This window comes from Bombina bombina, chromosome 9, assembly GCF_027579735.1.
Source record: "Bombina bombina isolate aBomBom1 chromosome 9, aBomBom1.pri, whole genome shotgun sequence".
Taxonomy (NCBI): Eukaryota; Metazoa; Chordata; class Amphibia; order Anura; family Bombinatoridae; genus Bombina; species Bombina bombina.
In genome coordinates, this window is record NC_069507.1 from 235,836,598 (window position 1) to 235,854,086 (window position 17,489).

Genomic DNA, 17,489 nt, shown 5'->3' on the forward strand with positions numbered 1-17,489 from the left:
AACCTGGCCTCTGTCAGGTAAATTTTCATCTCTACAGAATCTATAAGAGTCCCTAGAAAGGGAACTCTTGTAAGTGGTAATAGAGAACTCTTTTCCACGTTCACCTTCCACCCATGCGACCTCAGAAATGCCAGAATTATCTCTGTATGAGACTTGGCAGTTTGAAAACTTGACGCTTGTATCAGAATGTCGTGAATCGGTATGTGAAGGTAGGCATCCTTTAAGTCCACCGTGGTCATGTACTGACCCTCTTGGATCATGGGAAGGATGGTTCGAATAGTTTCCATTTTGAATGATGGAACTCTTAGAAATTTGTTTAGGATTTTTAAGTCCAAGATTGGTCTGAAGGTTCCCTCTTTTTTGGGAACCACAAATAGATTTGAATAGAATCCCTGCCCGTGTTCCGTCCGCGGAACTGGGTGGATTATCCCCATTAGTAAGAGGTCTTGTACACAGCGTAGAAACGCCTCTTTCTTTGTTTGGTTTGCTGATAACCTTGAAAGATGAAATCTCCCCCGTGGAGGAGAAGTTTTGAAGTCCAGGAGATATCCCTGAGATATGATCTCCAACGCCCAGGAATCCTGGACATCTCTTGCCCAAGCCTGGGCGAAGAGAGAAAGTCTGCCCCCCACTAGATCCGTTTCCGGATAGGGGGCCCTCTCTTCATGCTGTCTTGGGGGCAGCAGCAGGTTTCTTGGCCTGCTTGCCCCTGTTCCAGGACTGGTTAACTTTCCAGCCCTGCCTGTAACGAGCAACAGCTCCTTCCTGTTTTGGAGCCGAGGAAGTTGATGCTGCTCCTGCCTTGAAGTTACAAAAGGCACGAAAATTAGACTGTTTGGCCTTTGATTTGGCCCTGTCCTGAGGTAGAGCATGGCACTTACCTCCCGTAATGTCAGCTATAATTTCTTTCAAGCCGGGCCCGAATAAGGTCTGCCCTTTGAAAGGAATATTAAGCAATTTAGATTTAGAAGTCACGTCAGCTGACCAGGATTTAAGCCATAGCGCTCTGCGCGATTGGATGGCGAATCCGGAGTTCTTAGCCGTAAGTTTGGTTAAATGCACAACAGTATCAGAAACAAATGCGTTAGCTAGCTTAAGTGTTTTAAGCTTCTTCATAATTTCATCCAATGGAGCTGAGCGAATGGCCTCTTCCAGAGACTCAAACCAGAATGCTGCCGCAGCAGTGACAGGCGCAATGCATGCAAGGGGCTGTAAAATAAAACCTTGTTGAACAAACATTTTCTTAAGGTAACCCTCTAATTTTTTATCCATTGGATCTGAAAAGGCACAACTATCCTCCACCGGGATAGTGGTACGCTTAGCTAAAGTAGAAACTGCTCCCTCCACCTTAGGGACCGTCTGCCATAAGTCTCGTGTGGTGGCGTCAATAGGAAACATTTTCCTAAATATGGGAGGAGGGGTAAAAGGCACACCAGGTCTATCCCACTCCTTGCTAATAATCTCTGTAAGCCTTTTTGGTATAGGAAATACGTCAGTATACACCGGTACCGCATAGTATTTATCCAACCTACATAATTTCTCTGGAATTGCAACCGTGTTACAATCATTCAGAGCCGCTAATACCTCCCCTAGCAATGTGCGGAGGTTCTCTAGCTTAAATTTAAAATTGGAAATCTCTGAATCCAGTCTCCCTGGATCAGATCCGTCACCCACAGAATGAAGCTCTCCGTCCTCACGTTCTGCAAACTGTGATGCAGTGTCTGACATGGCTCTCATCTCATCCGCGCGCTCTATCCTTAACCCAGAGCTATCGCGCTTGCCTCTTAAATCTGGCAACTTAGATAATACTTCTGTCATAACAGTAGCCATGTCTTGCAAAGTGATTTGTAAGGGCCTCCCTGATGTACTTGGCGCCACAAAATCACGCACCTCCTGAGCGGGAGGCGCAGGTACTGACACGTGAGGAGAGTTAGTCGGCATAACTTCCCCCTCGTCGTCTGGTGATAATTTCTTTACATGTAAAGATTGACTTTTATTTAAAGTAGCATCAATGCAATTGGTACACAAATTTCTATTGGGCTCCACATTGGCCTTTAAACATAGTGAACAAAGAGATTCATCTGAGTCAGACATGTTTAAACAAACTAGCAATGAGACTAGCAAACTTGGAAATACTTTTCAAAATTAATTTACAAGCAATATAAAAAACGTTACTGTGCCTTTAAGAAGCACAGAAAAACTGACACAGTTGAAATAACAATGATCAAAAATAGTTATAGCAACCAAATTTTCACAGTAAATGTATTAAGTTAGCAAAGGATTGCACCCACCAGCAAATGGATGATTAACCCCTTAGTACCCAAAAACGGATAACAATTATATAATTAACGTTTTTCTCACAGTCAAATACACTGTCACAGGACTACTGTGACTGATTACCTTACTCAAAATGGATTTTGAAGACCCCTGAGCTCTCTAGAGACGATCTGGATCATGGAGGATGAAGTAGACAGATTGTGACTGAATTTCTACTGCGCAAAAAAGCGCTAAAAACAGAATTTATGTTTACCTGATAAATTACTTTCTCCAACGGTGTGTCCGGTCCACGGCGTCATCCTTACTTGTGGGATATTCTCTTCCCCAACAGGAAATGGCAAAGAGCCCAGCAAAGCTGGTCACATGATCCCTCCTAGGCTCCGCCTTCCCCAGTCATTCGACCGACGTAAAGGAGGAATATTTGCATAGGAGAAATCATATGATACCGTGGTGACTGTAGTTAAAGAAAATAAATCATCAGACCTGATTAAAAAACCAGGGCGGGCCGTGGACCGGACACACCGTTGGAGAAAGTAATTTATCAGGTAAACATAAATTCTGTTTTCTCCAACATAGGTGTGTCCGGTCCACGGCGTCATCCTTACTTGTGGGAACCAATACCAAAGCTTTAGGACACGGATGATGGGAGGGATTAAATCAGGTCACCTAGATGGAAGGCACCACGGTTTGCAAAACCTTTCTCCCAAAAATAGCCTCAGAAGAAGCAAAAGTATCAAATTTGTAAAATTTGGTAAAAGTGTGCAGTGAAGACCAAGTCGCTGCCTTACATATCTGATCAACAGAAGCCTCGTTCTTAAAGGCCCATGTGGAAGCCACGGCCCTAGTGGAATGAGCTGTGATTCTTTCAGGAGGCTGTCGTCGGGCAGTCTCATAAGCCAATCTGATGATGCTTTTAAGCCAAAAAGATAGAGAGGTAGAAGTTGCTTTTTGACCTCTCCTTTTACCAGAATAAACAACAAACAAGGAAGATGTTTGTCTGAAATCCTTTGTAGCATCTAAATAGAATTTTAGAGCACGAACTACATCCAAATTGTGCAACAAACGTTCCTTCTTTGAAACTGGATTCGGACACAAAGAAGGCACGACTATCTCCTGGTTAATGTTTTTGTTAGAAACAACTTTCGGAAGAAAACCAGGTTTAGTACGCAAAACCACCTTATCTGCATGGAACACCAGATAAGGAGGAGAACACTGCAGAGCAGATAACTCTGAAACTCTTCTAGCAGAAGAAATTGCAACCAAAAACAAAACTTTCCAAGATAATAACTTGATATCAACGGAATGTAGGGGCTCAAACGGAACCCCCTGAAGAACTGAAAGAACTAAATTGAGACTCCAAGGAGGAGTCAAAGGTTTGTAAACAGGCTTGATTCTAACCAGAGCCTGAACAAAAGCCTGAACATCTGGCACAGCCGCCAGCTTTTTGTGAAGTAAAACAGATAAAGCAGAAATCTGTCAATTCAAAGAACTTGCAGATAATCCTTTCTCCAAACCTTCTTGAAGAAATGATAGAATCTTAGGAATTTTTATCTTGTTCCATGGTAATCCTTTAGATTCACACCAACAGATATATCTTTTCCATATTTTATGGTAGATTTTTCTAGTTACAGGCTTTCTGGCCTGAACAAGAGTATCAATGACAGAATCTGAGAACCCTCGCTTTGATAAAATCAAGCGTTCAATCTCCAAGCAGTCAGTTGGAGTGAAACCAGATTCGGATGTTCGAACGGACCTTGAACAAGAAGGTCCTGTCTCAAAGGTAGCTTCCATGGTGGAGCCGATGACATATTCACCAGGTCTGCATACCAAGTCCTGCGTGGCCACGCAGGAGCTATCAAGATCACCGATGCCCTCTCCTGATTGATCCTGGCTACCAGCCTGGGGATGAGAGGAAACGGTGGGAATACATAAGCTAGGTTGAAGGTCCAAGGTGCTACTAGTGCATCTACTAGAGTCGCCTTGGGATCCCTGGATCTGGACCCGTAGCAAGGAACCTTGAAGTTCTAACGAGAGGCCATCAGATCCATGTCTGGAATGCCCCACAATTGAGTTATTTGGGCAAAGATTTCCGTATGGAGTTCCCACTCCCCCGGATGAAATGTCTGACGACTCAGAAAATCCGCTTCCCAATTTTCCACGCCTGGGATGTGGATTGCAGACAAGTGGCAGGAGTGAGTCTCCGCCCATTGAATGATTTTGGTCACTTCTTCCATCGCCAGGGAACTCCTTGTTCCCCCCTGATGGTTGATATACGCAACAGTCGTCATGTTGTCTGATTGAAACCGTATGAATTTGGCCTTTGCTAGCTGAGGCCAAGCCTTGAGAGCATTGAATATCGCTCTCAGTTCCAGAATGTTTATCGGGAGAAGAGATTCTTCCCGAGACCAAAGACCCTGAGCTTTCAGGGGTTCCCAGACCGCGCCCCAGCCTACCAGACTGGCGTCGGTCGTGACAATGACCCACTCTGGTCTGCGGAAGCTCATCCCCTGTGACAGGTTGTCCAGGGTCAGCCACCAACGGAGTGAATCTCTGGTCCTCTGATCTACTTGTATCGTCGGAGACAAGTCTGTATAATCCCCATTCCACTGACTGAGCATGCACAGTTGTAATGGTCTCAGATGAATTCGCGCAAAAGGAACTATGTCCATTGCCGCGACCATCAAACCTATTACTTCCATGCACTGTGCTATGGAAGGAAGAAGAACAGAATGAAGTACTTGACAAGAGCTTAGAAGTTTTGATTTTCTGGCCTCTGTCAGAAAAATCCTCATTTCTAAGGAGTCTATTATTGTTCCCAAGAAGGGAACCCTTGTTGACGGAGATAGAGAACATTTTTCTACGTTCACTTTCCACCCGTGAGATCTGAGAAAGGCCAGGACAATGTCCGTATGAGCCTTTGCTTGTGGTAGGGACGACGCTTGAATCAGTATGTCGTCCAAGTAAGGTACTACTGCAATGCCCCTTGGTCGTAGCACCGCTAGAAGGGACCCTAGTACCTTTGTGAAAATTCTTGGAGCAGTGGCTAATCCGAATGGAAGTGCCACAAACTGGTAATGCTTGTCCAGAAAGGCGAACCTTAGGAACCGATGATGTTCCTTGTGGATAGGAATATGTAGATACGCATCCTTTAAATCCACCGTGGTCATGAATTGACCTTCCTGGATGGAAGGAAGAATTGTCCGAATGGTTTCCATTTTGAACGATGGAACCTTGAGAAACTTGTTTAGGATCTTGAGATCTAAGATTGGTCTGAATGTTCCCTCTTTTTTGGGAACTATGAACAGATTGGAGTAGAATCCCATCCCTTGTTCTCCTAATGGAACAGGATGAATCACTCCCATTTTTAACAGGTCTTCTACACAATGTAAGAATGCCTGTCTTTTTATGTGGTCTGAAGACAATTGAGACCTGTGGAACCTCCCCCTTGGGGGAAGCTCCTTGAATTCCAGAAGATAACCTTGGGAGACTATTTCTAGCGCCCAAGGATCCAGAACATCTCTTGCCCAAGCCTGAGCGAAGAGAGAAAGTCTGCCCCCCACCAGATCCGGTCCCGGATCGGGGGCCAACATCTCATGCTGTCTTGGTAGCAGTGGCAGGTTTCTTGGCCTGCTTACCTTTGTTCCAGCCTTGCATTGGCCTCCAGGCTGGCTTGGTTTGAGAAGTATTACCCTCTTGCTTAGAGGATGTAGCACTTGGGGCTGGTCCGTTTCTGCGAAAGGGACGAAAATTTGGTTTATTTTTAGCCTTGAAAGACCTATCCTGAGGAAGGGCGTGGCCCTTACCCCCAGTGATATCAGAAATAATCTCTTTCAAGTCAGGGCCAAACAGCGTTTTCCCCTTGAAAGGTATGTTAAGCAATTTGTTCTTGGAAGACGCATCCGCTGACCAAGATTTTAGCCAAAGCGCTCTGCGCGCCACAATAGCAAACCCTGAATTTTTCGCAGCTAATCTAGCCAATTGCAAAGTGGCGTCTAAAGTAAAAGAGTTAGCCAATTTGAGAGCATGAATTCTGTCCATAATCTCCTCATAAGAAGAATCTTTATTGAGCGACTTTTCTAGTTCATCGAACCAGAAACACGCTGCTGTAGTGACAGGAACCATGCATGAAATTGGTTGTAGAAGGTAACCTTGCTGAACAAACATCTTTTTAAGCAAACCCTCTAATTTTTTATCCATAGGATCTTTGAAAGCACAACTATCTTCTATAGGGATAGTAGTGCGTTTGTTTAGAGTAGAAACCGCCCCCTCGACCTTGGGGACTGTCTGCCATAAGTCCTTTCTGGGGTCGACCATAGGAAACAATTTCTTAAATATAGGGGGAGGGACAAAAGGTATGCCGGGCCTTTCCCATTCTTTGTTTACAATGTCCGCCACCCGCTTGGGTATAGGAAAAGCTTTGGGGGGCCCCGGGACCTCTAGGAACTTGTCCATCTTACATAATTTCTCTGGAATGACCAAATTCTCACAATCATCCAGAGTAGATAACACCTCCTTAAGCAGAGCGCGGAGATGTTCCAATTTAAATTTGAATGTAATCACATCAGGTTCAGCTTGTTGAGAAATTTTCCCTGAATCTGAAATTTCTCCCTCAGACAAAACCTCCCTGGCCCCCTCAGACTGGTGTAGGGGCATTTCAGAACCATTATCAGCGTCCTCATGCTCTTCAGTATTTTCTAAAACAGAGCAGTCGCGCTTTCGCTGATAAGTGGGCATTTTGGCTAAAATGTTTTTGATAGAATTATCCATTACAGCCGTTAATTGTTGCATAGTAAGGAGTATTGGCGCACTAGATGTACTAGGGGCCTCCTGTGTGGGCAAGACTGGCGTAGACGAAGGAGGGGATGATGCAGTACCATGCTTACTCCCCTCACTTGAGGAATCATCTTGGGCATCATTTTCTCTAAATTTTGTGTCACATAAATCACATCTATTTAAATGAGAAGGAACCTTGGCTTCCTCACATACAGAACATAGTCTATCTGATAGTTCAGACATGTTAAACAGGCATAAACTTGATAACAAAGTACAAAAAACGTTTTAAAATAAAACCGTTACCGTCACTTTAAATTTTAAACTGAACACACCTTATTACTGAAAATGTGAAAAAGTATGAAGGAATTGTTCAAAATTCACCAAAATTTCACCACAGTGTCTTAAAGCCTTAAAAGTATTGCACACCAAATTTGAAAGCTTTAACTCTTAAAATAACGGAACCGGAGCCGTTTTTATATTTAACCCCTATACAGTCCCTGGTATCTGCTTTGCTGAGACCCAACCAAGCCCAAAGGGGAATACGATACCAAATGACGCCTTCAGTAAGCTTTTTCTATGTATCTGAGCTCCTCACACATGCATCTGCATGCCTTGCTTCCCAAAAACAACTGCGCAATAGAGGCGTGAAAATGAGGCTCTGCCTATGATTAGAGAAGGCCCCCAGTGAAAAAGGTGTCCAATGCAGTGCCTGCCGGTTATTTTACATAATTCCCAAGAATAAAATAACTCCTCAAAGCTATGAAGTATTAAAAATGCTTATAAATCAATCGTTTTAGCCCAGAAAAATGTCTACCAGTCTTTAAAGCCCTTGTGAAGCCCTTTATTCTCATTTAATAAAAATGGCTTACCGGATCCCATAGGGAAAAACATAATTTATGCTTACCTGATAAATTTATTTCTCTTGTAGTGTATCCAGTCCACGGATCATCCATTACTTATGGGATATTAACTCCTCCCCAACAGGAAGTGCAAGAGGATTCACCCAGCAGAGCTGCTATATAGCTCCTCCCCTAACTGCCATTACCAGTCATTCGACCGAAAACATGCAGAGAAAGGAAAACCATAGGGTGCAGTGGTGACTGTAGTTTAATGGAAAAATTACCTGCCTTAAAGTGACAGGGCGGGCCGTGGACTGGATACACTACAAGAGAAATAAATTTATCAGGTAAGCATAAATTATGTTTTCTCTTGTTAAGTGTATCCAGTCCACGGATCATCCATTACTTATGGGATACCAATACCAAAGCTAAAGTACACGGATGACGGGAGGGACAGGCAGGCTCTTTATACGGAAGGAACCACTGCCTGAAGAACCTTTCTCCCAAAAACAGCCTCCGAAGAAGCAAAAGTGTCAAATTTGTAAAATTTGGAAAAAGTATGAAGAGAAGACCAAGTTGCAGCCTTGCAAATCTGTTCAACAGAAGCCTCATTCTTAAAGGCCCAAGTGGAAGCCACAGCTCTAGTAGAATGTGCTGTAATTCTTTCAGGAGGCTGCTGTCCAGCAGTCTCATAGGCTAACCGTATTATGCTACAAAGCCAAAAGGAGAGAGAGGTAGCCGAAGCTTTTTGACCTCTCCTCTGACCAGAATAAACGACAAACAGGGAAGACGTTTGTCGAAAATCCTTAGTTGCCTGTAGATAAAATTTCAGGGCACGGACTACATCTAGATTGTGTAGCAGACGTTCCTTTTTCGAAGAAGGATTAGGACACAAAGATGGAACCACAATCTCTTGATTGATATTCCTGTTAGTGACCACCTTAGGTAGGAACCCAGGTTTAGTACGCAGAACTACCTTGTCTGAATGAAAAATCAGATAAGGAGAATCACAATGTAAGGCAGATAACTCAGAGACTCTTCGAGCCGAGGAAATCGCCATTAAAAACAGAACTTTCCAAGATAACTTGATATCAATGGAATGAAGGGGTTCAAACGGAACCCCCTGTAAAACATTAAGAACTAAGTTCAAACTCCATGGTGGAGCAACAGTTTTAAACACAGGCTTGATCCTAGCTAAAGCCTGACAAAAAGCTTGAACGTCTGGAACTTCTGACAGACGTTTGTGTAAAAGAATGGACAGAGCTGAAATCTGTCCCTTTAAGGAACTAGCGGATAAACCCTTTTCTAAACCTTCTTGTAGAAAAGACAATATCCTCGGAATCCTAACCTTACTCCATGAGTAACTCTTGGATTCGCACCAATATAAGTATTTGCGCCATATCTTATGGTAAATCTTTCTGGTAACAGGCTTCCTAGCCTGTATTAAGGTATCAATAACTGGCTCAGAAAAACCACGTTTTGATAAAATCAAGCGTTCAATTTCCAAGCAGTCATCTTCAGAGAAATTAGATTTTGATGTTTGAAGGGACCCTGGATCAGAAGGTCCTGTTTCAGAGGTAGCGACCAAGGTGGACAGGATGACATGTCCACTAGATCTGCATACCAAGTCCTGCGTGGCCATGCAGGCGCTATTAGAATCACTGATGCTCTCTCCTGTTTGATTCTGGCAATCAATCGAGGAAGCATCGGGAAGGGTGGAAACACATAAGCCATCCCGAAGGTCCAAGGTGCTGTCAAAGCATCTATCAGAACCGCTCCCGGATCCCTGGATCTGGACCCGTAACGAGGAAGCTTGGCGTTCTGTCGAGACGCCATGAGATCTATCTCTGGTTTGCCCCAACGTCGAAGTATTTGGGCAAAGACCTCCGGATGAAGTTCCCACTCCCCCGGATGAAAAGTCTGACGACTTAAGAAATCCGCCTCCCAGTTCTCCACTCCCGGGATGTGGATTGCTGACAGGTGGCAAGAGTGAGACTCTGCCCAGCGAATTATCTTTGATACTTCCATCATTGCTAGGGAGCTTCTTGTCCCTCCCTGATGGTTGATGTAAGCTACAGTCATGATGTTGTCCGACTGAAACCTGATGAACCCCCGAGTTGTTAACTGGGGCCAAGCCAGAAGGGCATTGAGAACTGCTCTCAATTCCAGAATGTTTATTGGTAGGAGACTCTCCTCCTTATTCCATTGTCCCTGAGCCTTCAGAGAATTCCAGACAGCGCCCCAACCTAGTAGGCTGGCGTCTGTTGTTACAATTGTCCAGTCCGGCCTGCTGAATGGCATCCCCCTGGACAGATGTGGCCGAGAAAGCCACCATAGAAGAGAATTTCTGGTCTCTTGATCCAGATTCAGAGTAGGGGACAAGTCTGAGTAATCCCCATTCCACTGACTTAGCATGCACAATTGCAGCGGTCTGAGATGTAGGCGTGCAAAGGGTACTATGTCCATTGCTGCTACCATTAAGCCGATCACCTCCATGCATTGAGCTACTGACGGGTGTTGAATGGAATGAAGGACACGGCATGCATTTTGAAGCTTTGTTAACCTGTCTTCTGTCAGGTAAATCTTCATTTCTACAGAATCTATAAGAGTCCCCAAGAAGGGAACTCTTGTGAGTGGAAAGAGAGAACTCTTCTTTTCGTTCACCTTCCATCCATGCGACCTTAGAAATGCCAGTACTAACTCTGTATGAGACTTGGCAGTTTGAAAGCTTGAAGCTTGTATCAGAATGTTGTCTAGGTACTGAGCTACCGCAATTCCTCGCGGTCTTAGTACCGCCAGAAGAGCACCCAGAACCTTTGTGAAGATTCTCGGAGCCGTAGCCAATCCGAATGGAAGAGCTACAAACTGGTAATGCCTGTCTAGAAAGGCAAACCTTAGATACCGGTAATGATCTTTGTGAATCGGTATGTGAAGGTAAGCATCCTTTAAATCCACTGTGGTCATGTACTGACCCTTTTGGATCATGGGTAAAATTGTCCGAATAGTTTCCATTTTGAACGATGGAACTCTTAGGAATTTGTTTAGGATCTTTAAATCCAAGATTGGCCTGAAAGTTCCCTCTTTTTTGGGAACCACAACAGATTTGAGTAAAACCCTTGTCCTTGTTCCGACCGCGGAACCGGATGGATCACTCCCATTAATAAAAGATCTTGTACGCAGCGTAGAAACGCCTCTTTCTTTATTTGGTTTGTTGACAACCTTGACAGATGAAATCTCCCTCTTGGGGGAGAGAATTTGAAGTCTAGAAGGTATCCCTGAGATATGATCTCTAACGCCCAGGGATCCTGGACATCTCTTGCCCAAGCCTGGGCGAAGAGAGAAAGTCTGCCCCCCACTAGATCCGTTCCCGGATCGGGGGCCCTCGATTCATGCTGTCTTAGGGGCAGCAGCAGGTTTCCTGGCCTGCTTGCCCTTGTTCCAGGACTGGTTAGGTCTCCAGCCTTGTCTGTAGCGAGCAACAGCTCCTTCCTGTTTTGGTGCAGAGGAAGTTGATGCTGCTCCTGCTTTGAAATTACGAAAGGAATGAAAATTAGACTGTCTAGCCTTAGGTTTGGCTCTGTCTTGAGGCAGGGCATGGCCTTTACCTCCTGTAATGTCAGCGATAATTTCTTTCAACCCGGGCCCGAATAAGGTCTGCCCTTTGAAAGGTATATTAAGCAATTTAGATTTAGAAGTAACGTCAGCTGACCAGGATTTTAGCCACAGTGCTCTGCGTGCCTGAATGGCGAATCCGGAATTCTTAGCCGTAAGTTTAGTTAAATGTACTACGGCATCTGAAATAAATGAGTTAGCTAACTTAAGGGCTTTAAGCTTGTGTGTAATCTCATCTAATGGAGCTGATTCAAGTGTCTCTTCCAGAGACTCAAACCAAAATGCTGCTGCAGCCGTGACAGGCGCAATGCATGCAAGAGGTTGCAATATAAAACCTTGTTGAACAAACATTTTCTTAAGGTAACCCTCTAACTTTTTATCCATTGGATCTGAAAAGGCACAGCTATCCTCCACCGGGATAGTGGTACGCTTAGCTAAAGTAGAAACTGCTCCCTCTACCTTAGGGACCGTTTGCCATAAGTCCCGTGTGGTGGCGTCTATTGGAAACATCTTTCTAAATATCGGAGGGGGTGAGAACGGCACACCGGGTCTATCCCACTCCTTAGTAACAATTTCAGTAAGTCTCTTAGGTATAGGAAAAACGTCAGTACTCGCCGGTACCGCAAAATATTTATCTAACCTACACATTTTCTCTGGTATTGCAACTGTGTTACAATCATTCAGAGCCGCTAACACCTCCCCTAGTAATACACGGAGGTTTTCCAGCTTAAATTTAAAATTTGAAATATCTGAATCCAGTTTGTTTGGATCAGAACCGTCACCCGCAGAATGAAGCTCTCCGTCCTCATGTTCTGCAAATTGTGACGCAGTGTCTGACATGGCCCTAATATTATCAGCGCACTCTGTTCTCACCCCAGAGTGATCACGCTTACCTCTTAGTTCTGGTAATTTAGCCAAAACTTCAGTCATAACAGTAGCCATATCCTGTAATGTGATTTGTAATGGCCGCCCAGATGTACTCGGCGCTACAATATCACGCACCTCCCGAGCGGGAGATGCAGGTACTGACACGTGAGGCGAGTTAGTCGGCATAACTCTCCCCTCGTTGTTTGGTGAAATATGTTCAATTTGTACAGATTGACTTTTATTTAAAGTAGCATCAATACAGTTAGTACATAAATTTCTATTGGGCTCCACTTTGGCTTTAGCACATATAGCACAGATATCTTCCTCTGAATCAGACATGTTTAACACACTAGCAAATAAACTAGCAACTTGGAAATACTTTTCAAGTAATTTACTATAATATGAAAACGTACTGTGCCTATAAGAAGCACAGAAAAAGTTATGACAGTTGAAAATTAATAAACTGAAAAGTTATAGCATCAAATCTTTGTAAAAAACACAATTTTAGCAAAGGATTGCTCCCATTAGCAAAGGATAACTAACCCTGATAGCAGAAAAAAAATACAGAAATAAACGTTTTTTTATCACAGTCAACTACAATCTCACAGCTCTGCTGTGAGTGATTACCTCCCTTCAAAACAAGTTTTGAAGACCCCTGAGTTCTGTAGAGATGAACCGGATCATGCAGGGAAGACAATAAACTTCTGACTGAATTTTTTGATGCGTAGCAAAAGCGCCAAAAAAGGCCCCTCCCCCTCACACATAACAGTGAGAGAGATCAGTAAACTGTCATAAATTAAATAAAACGACTGCCAAGTGGAAAAAAATAGTGCCCAAAACATTTTTTCACCCAGTACCTCAGAAAATTAAACGATTTTACATGCCAGCAAAAAACGTTTAACATTAATAAATTGAGTGTTATTAAAAAGCCTGTTGCTAGTCCCTGCAAATTAGGCTAAAGTTTTATGCATACAGTATAATTCCAGTGAAGTGCCATTCCCCAGAATACTGAAGTGTAAAATATACATACATGACAGCCTGATACCAGTTGCTGCTACTGCATTTAAGGCTGAGTTTACATTATATCGGTATGGCAGAATTTTCTCATCAATTCCATTGTCAGAAAATAATAAGCTGCTACATACCTCTTTGCAGATTAATCTGCCCGCTGTCCCCTGATCTGAAGTTTACCTCTCCTCAGATGGCCGAGAAACAGCAATATGATCTTAACTACTCCGGCTAAAATCATAGAAAAACTCAGGTAGATTCTTCTTCAAATTCTACCAGAGAAGGAATAACACACTCCGGTGCTATTATAAAATAACAAACTTTTGATTGAAGGTATGAAACTAAGTATAATCACCACAGTCCTCTCACACATCCTATCTATTCGTTGGGTGCAAGAGAATGACTGGTAATGGCAGTTAGGGGAGGAGCTATATAGCAGCTCTGCTGGGTGAATCCTCTTGCACTTCCTGTTGGGGAGGAGTTAATATCCCATAAGTAATGGATGATCCGTGGACTGGATACACTTAACAAGAGAAATGACAGCTTCCAGCATTACCACGTCTTGTTAGAAATGTGTCATACCTCAAGCAGCAAAAGTCTGCTCACTGTTTCCCCCAACTGAAGTTAATTCCTCTCAACAGTCCTGTGTGGAAACAGCCATCGATTTTAGTAACGGTTGCTAAAATCATTTTCCTCTTGCAAACAGAAATCTTCATCTCTTTTCTGTTTCAGAGTAAATAGTACATACCAGCACTATTTTAAAATAACAAACTCTTGATTGAAGAATAAAAACTACATTTAAACACCAAAAAACTCTAAGCCATCTCCGTGGAGATGTTGCCTGTACAACGGCAAAGAGAATGACTGGGGAAGGCGGAGCCTAGGAGGGATCATGTGACCAGCTTTGCTGGGCTCTTTGCCATTTCCTGTTGGGGAAGAGAATATCCCACAAGTAAGGATGACGCCGTGGACCGGACACACCTATGTTGGAGAAATAGGCCCCTCCCACTCATATTACAACAGTGGGGAAGCTCAGAAACTGTTTCTATGCAGAAAACAAAAATGGCCATGTGGTAAAAATCATGCCCTAATAAGTTTTATCACCAAGTACCTCACAAAAACGATTAACAAGCCAGTAAAACGTTTTAAACATACATTTAAAAGTTATGTATTATTATTTACAAGCCTGCTACCAGTCGTTTTTACTGCAGTTAAGGCTCATACATTATTTCAGTATTTACAGTATTTTCAGAGTCAATTCCATTCCTTAGAAAATACATTCAGTGCACACACACACACATCAGCCTGATACCAGTCTCTATCGCTGCATTTAAGGCTGAACTTACTTTACAATGGTATCAGCAGTATTTTCTCAGTCAATTCCATTCCTCAGAAAAATAATTACTGCACATACCTCATTTGCAGGGGGGCCCTGCATGCTATTCCCCTTCTCTGAAGTTACCTCACTTTCCCTCAGATGAGAAACAGCCAGTGGATCTTAGTTACGTCTGCTAAGACCATAGAAAAAAACCCAGGCAGATTCTTCTTCTAATGCTGCCTGAGAATAAACAGCACACTCCGGTGCCATTTAAAAATAACAAACTTTTGATTGTAGAAATAAACTAAGTTAAAAAAAACACCACAGATCTCTCACAGCTTCCTTTTTAGTTAGGCTGCAAGAGAATGACTGAGTATGATAGGTGAGGGGAGGAGCTATATAGCAAGCTCTGCTGGGTAATTCTCTTGCAGTTTCCTGTTAGGAAGAGAAATATTCCATAAGTAATGGATGACCCGTGGACTGACTACACTTAACAGGAGAAATAAATAGTACACTATCAGAAAGTTCAACTCATACACTTTTAAAAACACTTGTTCTTAGAAACGAAGCTTGCATAATTATAAAATTTATATTCTTATTTCTGTATAACACGGATCCTGAGACCACCCCTTATAGAGGGCTGGATTGCTGTTCTTACATAGAAATCTTTCAGCCAATCGTTCGACAGAGCCAATGCATGTATTTGAATGTTAATGAAGCAGTGTTCGCATGCGCATTCTTGTATATGGGCATTTGTATGCGCAATGGAGAAGTATCTAACAGCACTCCATGTTTGATTACACACCCGGCGAGGGCTTGACGCAGCAACTGACAGTGGAGGAAAGGAGTGAGCTATGAGCATGCGGGATGCCATTACTGTTCTACCTAGGTAGAACTTGACAATTTGTCAACATAATTAGAATAAAGATGGGTTTGGCAGAATCGATTATTTCAGCAGCAATTTATAGGTAAGCTGTAAAGATTAGCCAATAGATGTTATTTGCTTATTTGAAAAAAAGTATATAATGTTTTAAAGAATGCAAAGTTTTTTTTGGGGGGGTTTACCATCTCTTTAACTGTATATTTCAATACCTTTCTTCTCACAAAATGTATAAACTATTTAAACACTCTACAGAGAAAATTAAATTTTACTTCCCACATAGGTGAAAAGGAATTAATTTACCTTTGGTTGTTTAGCTCTCTCTCCTGAACTGCTGGGAGATGTGCTAGCATTCTGTTCCATCCTGAAAGCAAGCAAAGCAATTTAGACCAAGCAAACCCATTCCATAACCATCAATTTAATGGGCTACATTTATCAAGGAATGTTGGCTACTTTAGAACACTTGTAGTGCAAGTTTGTTTCTTAACCTCTCCACCACCTCAGAGATCACCGAGTTAAAACACGCCCAAACTTGCTAATAGAGAGTAATTGACCCTGCTCTAGTGCAATGCAGTGTTGCACAAGGAATTGCATGTGCAATGATAAATGTGGGCAGTAGATGAACAGCATCCCGTCTTCTCCATGGAAATGTTTTCCAGCCGGGTAGGGGCAGTATAATACTTTGCAATATTATAATATGTTCTGTCATTTTTATTACTTAAGCTAGCTAATGCACAAATTAATTGCATAATTTAACATAAATTGATTAAATGATAAATAATGTGAGAAACAAGCATTGGAGACATATATTAACTAATGTTAGCTTAATATTGGCTTACATTTTAGCTGGGTGGACAGTAAAATCAGCTTGGTGGTGCACCCACTAAAAAGGTTTTGGGGAGAACACTGGCATCCAATGGCTGCCTGTTCGCTGCAAAGATGGGTATACATATTCCTTAGCGGGAAACGTACACTTGTTAAATGATAAATGGAGCCTATTATCTCACACATTACCAAGGTTACTGCTTTAAAAAATGTAAAAATATTTGCTAATGTTACATTATAAAAAAAATATATATTATTTTATTGGAGATCTATATACTTCTGGCCATCCATTAGCATTGACAAATACAAGTAACTAAGTAAAACTATCTGTAAACCCACTAAATATACAATATGAACACTCATGCAAAGAATGCTATTAATCTAAGCACTACTCACTGTGAAGCCGGTCTGCAGATTATAGAGTGTGTGGGCCAGTCTTTTTTCTGGCACTCCAATGAACAGTAGTAGGTCTGTCTGCATTGAGAGCACCTCCTGGATCCTAAAGTAAATTCCCAGAAAATCTAAATTATAATCTAATCAAAATTAATCTGCACCAATGGTCTTGGTGTCTATAAAATCCTAAAAAAATGTCTGATTTCTTTTTCATGGGATTAAAACAGAGTAATTTATGGGAATCAATTACCATGCAACCCACAGTGATGGCAACTGGTGACTCGAGGAACTGGTTTCAGTGAGTTAAAAAGATTTGCATTATAACCCACAGACATGATATTATCCGGACTTGATTGAAGTCTCTTCTGATTTAAGATAGGCATCTTTACAAACTTATCTTGAACCTGAAAATTCAATAGCAACTTCATTAGCTGTATTGGATGTCAAAGCTTATTCTTAAAAGGGACACTGAACCCAAATTTTATCTTTCACGATTCAGATAGTGCATGCAATTTGAAGCAACTTTCTAATTTACTCCTATTAATTTTTCTTCACTCTTGCTATCTTTATTTGAAAAGCAAGAATGTAAGTTTAGAAGCCAGCCCATTTTTGGTTCACAACCTGGGCTGTGCTTGCTGATTGGACAGCACCAATAAACAAGTGCTGTCCTGGGGCTAAACCAAAAATTGGCTGGCTC

The 17,489-nt window shown here is 42.5% G+C and overlaps 1 protein-coding gene across 1 annotated transcript in view; it reads right to left on the bottom strand.

Annotated features, from left to right (window-relative positions):
* TDRD1 (tudor domain containing 1) overlaps positions 1-17,175 on the bottom strand; it is an 881,429-nt gene extending 864,254 nt beyond the window's left edge. The window contains exons 1-3 of the mRNA XM_053692993.1: positions 17,043-17,175; positions 16,796-16,898; positions 15,878-15,938 (exon numbers count right to left, since the gene is read on the bottom strand). Of these exons, the coding sequence (XP_053548968.1) occupies positions 15,878-15,938; positions 16,796-16,898; positions 17,043-17,175 (297 nt within the window). The remainder of the gene's footprint in view (positions 1-15,877; positions 15,939-16,795; positions 16,899-17,042) is intronic.
* Positions 17,176-17,489: the final 314 nt, after the last annotated feature.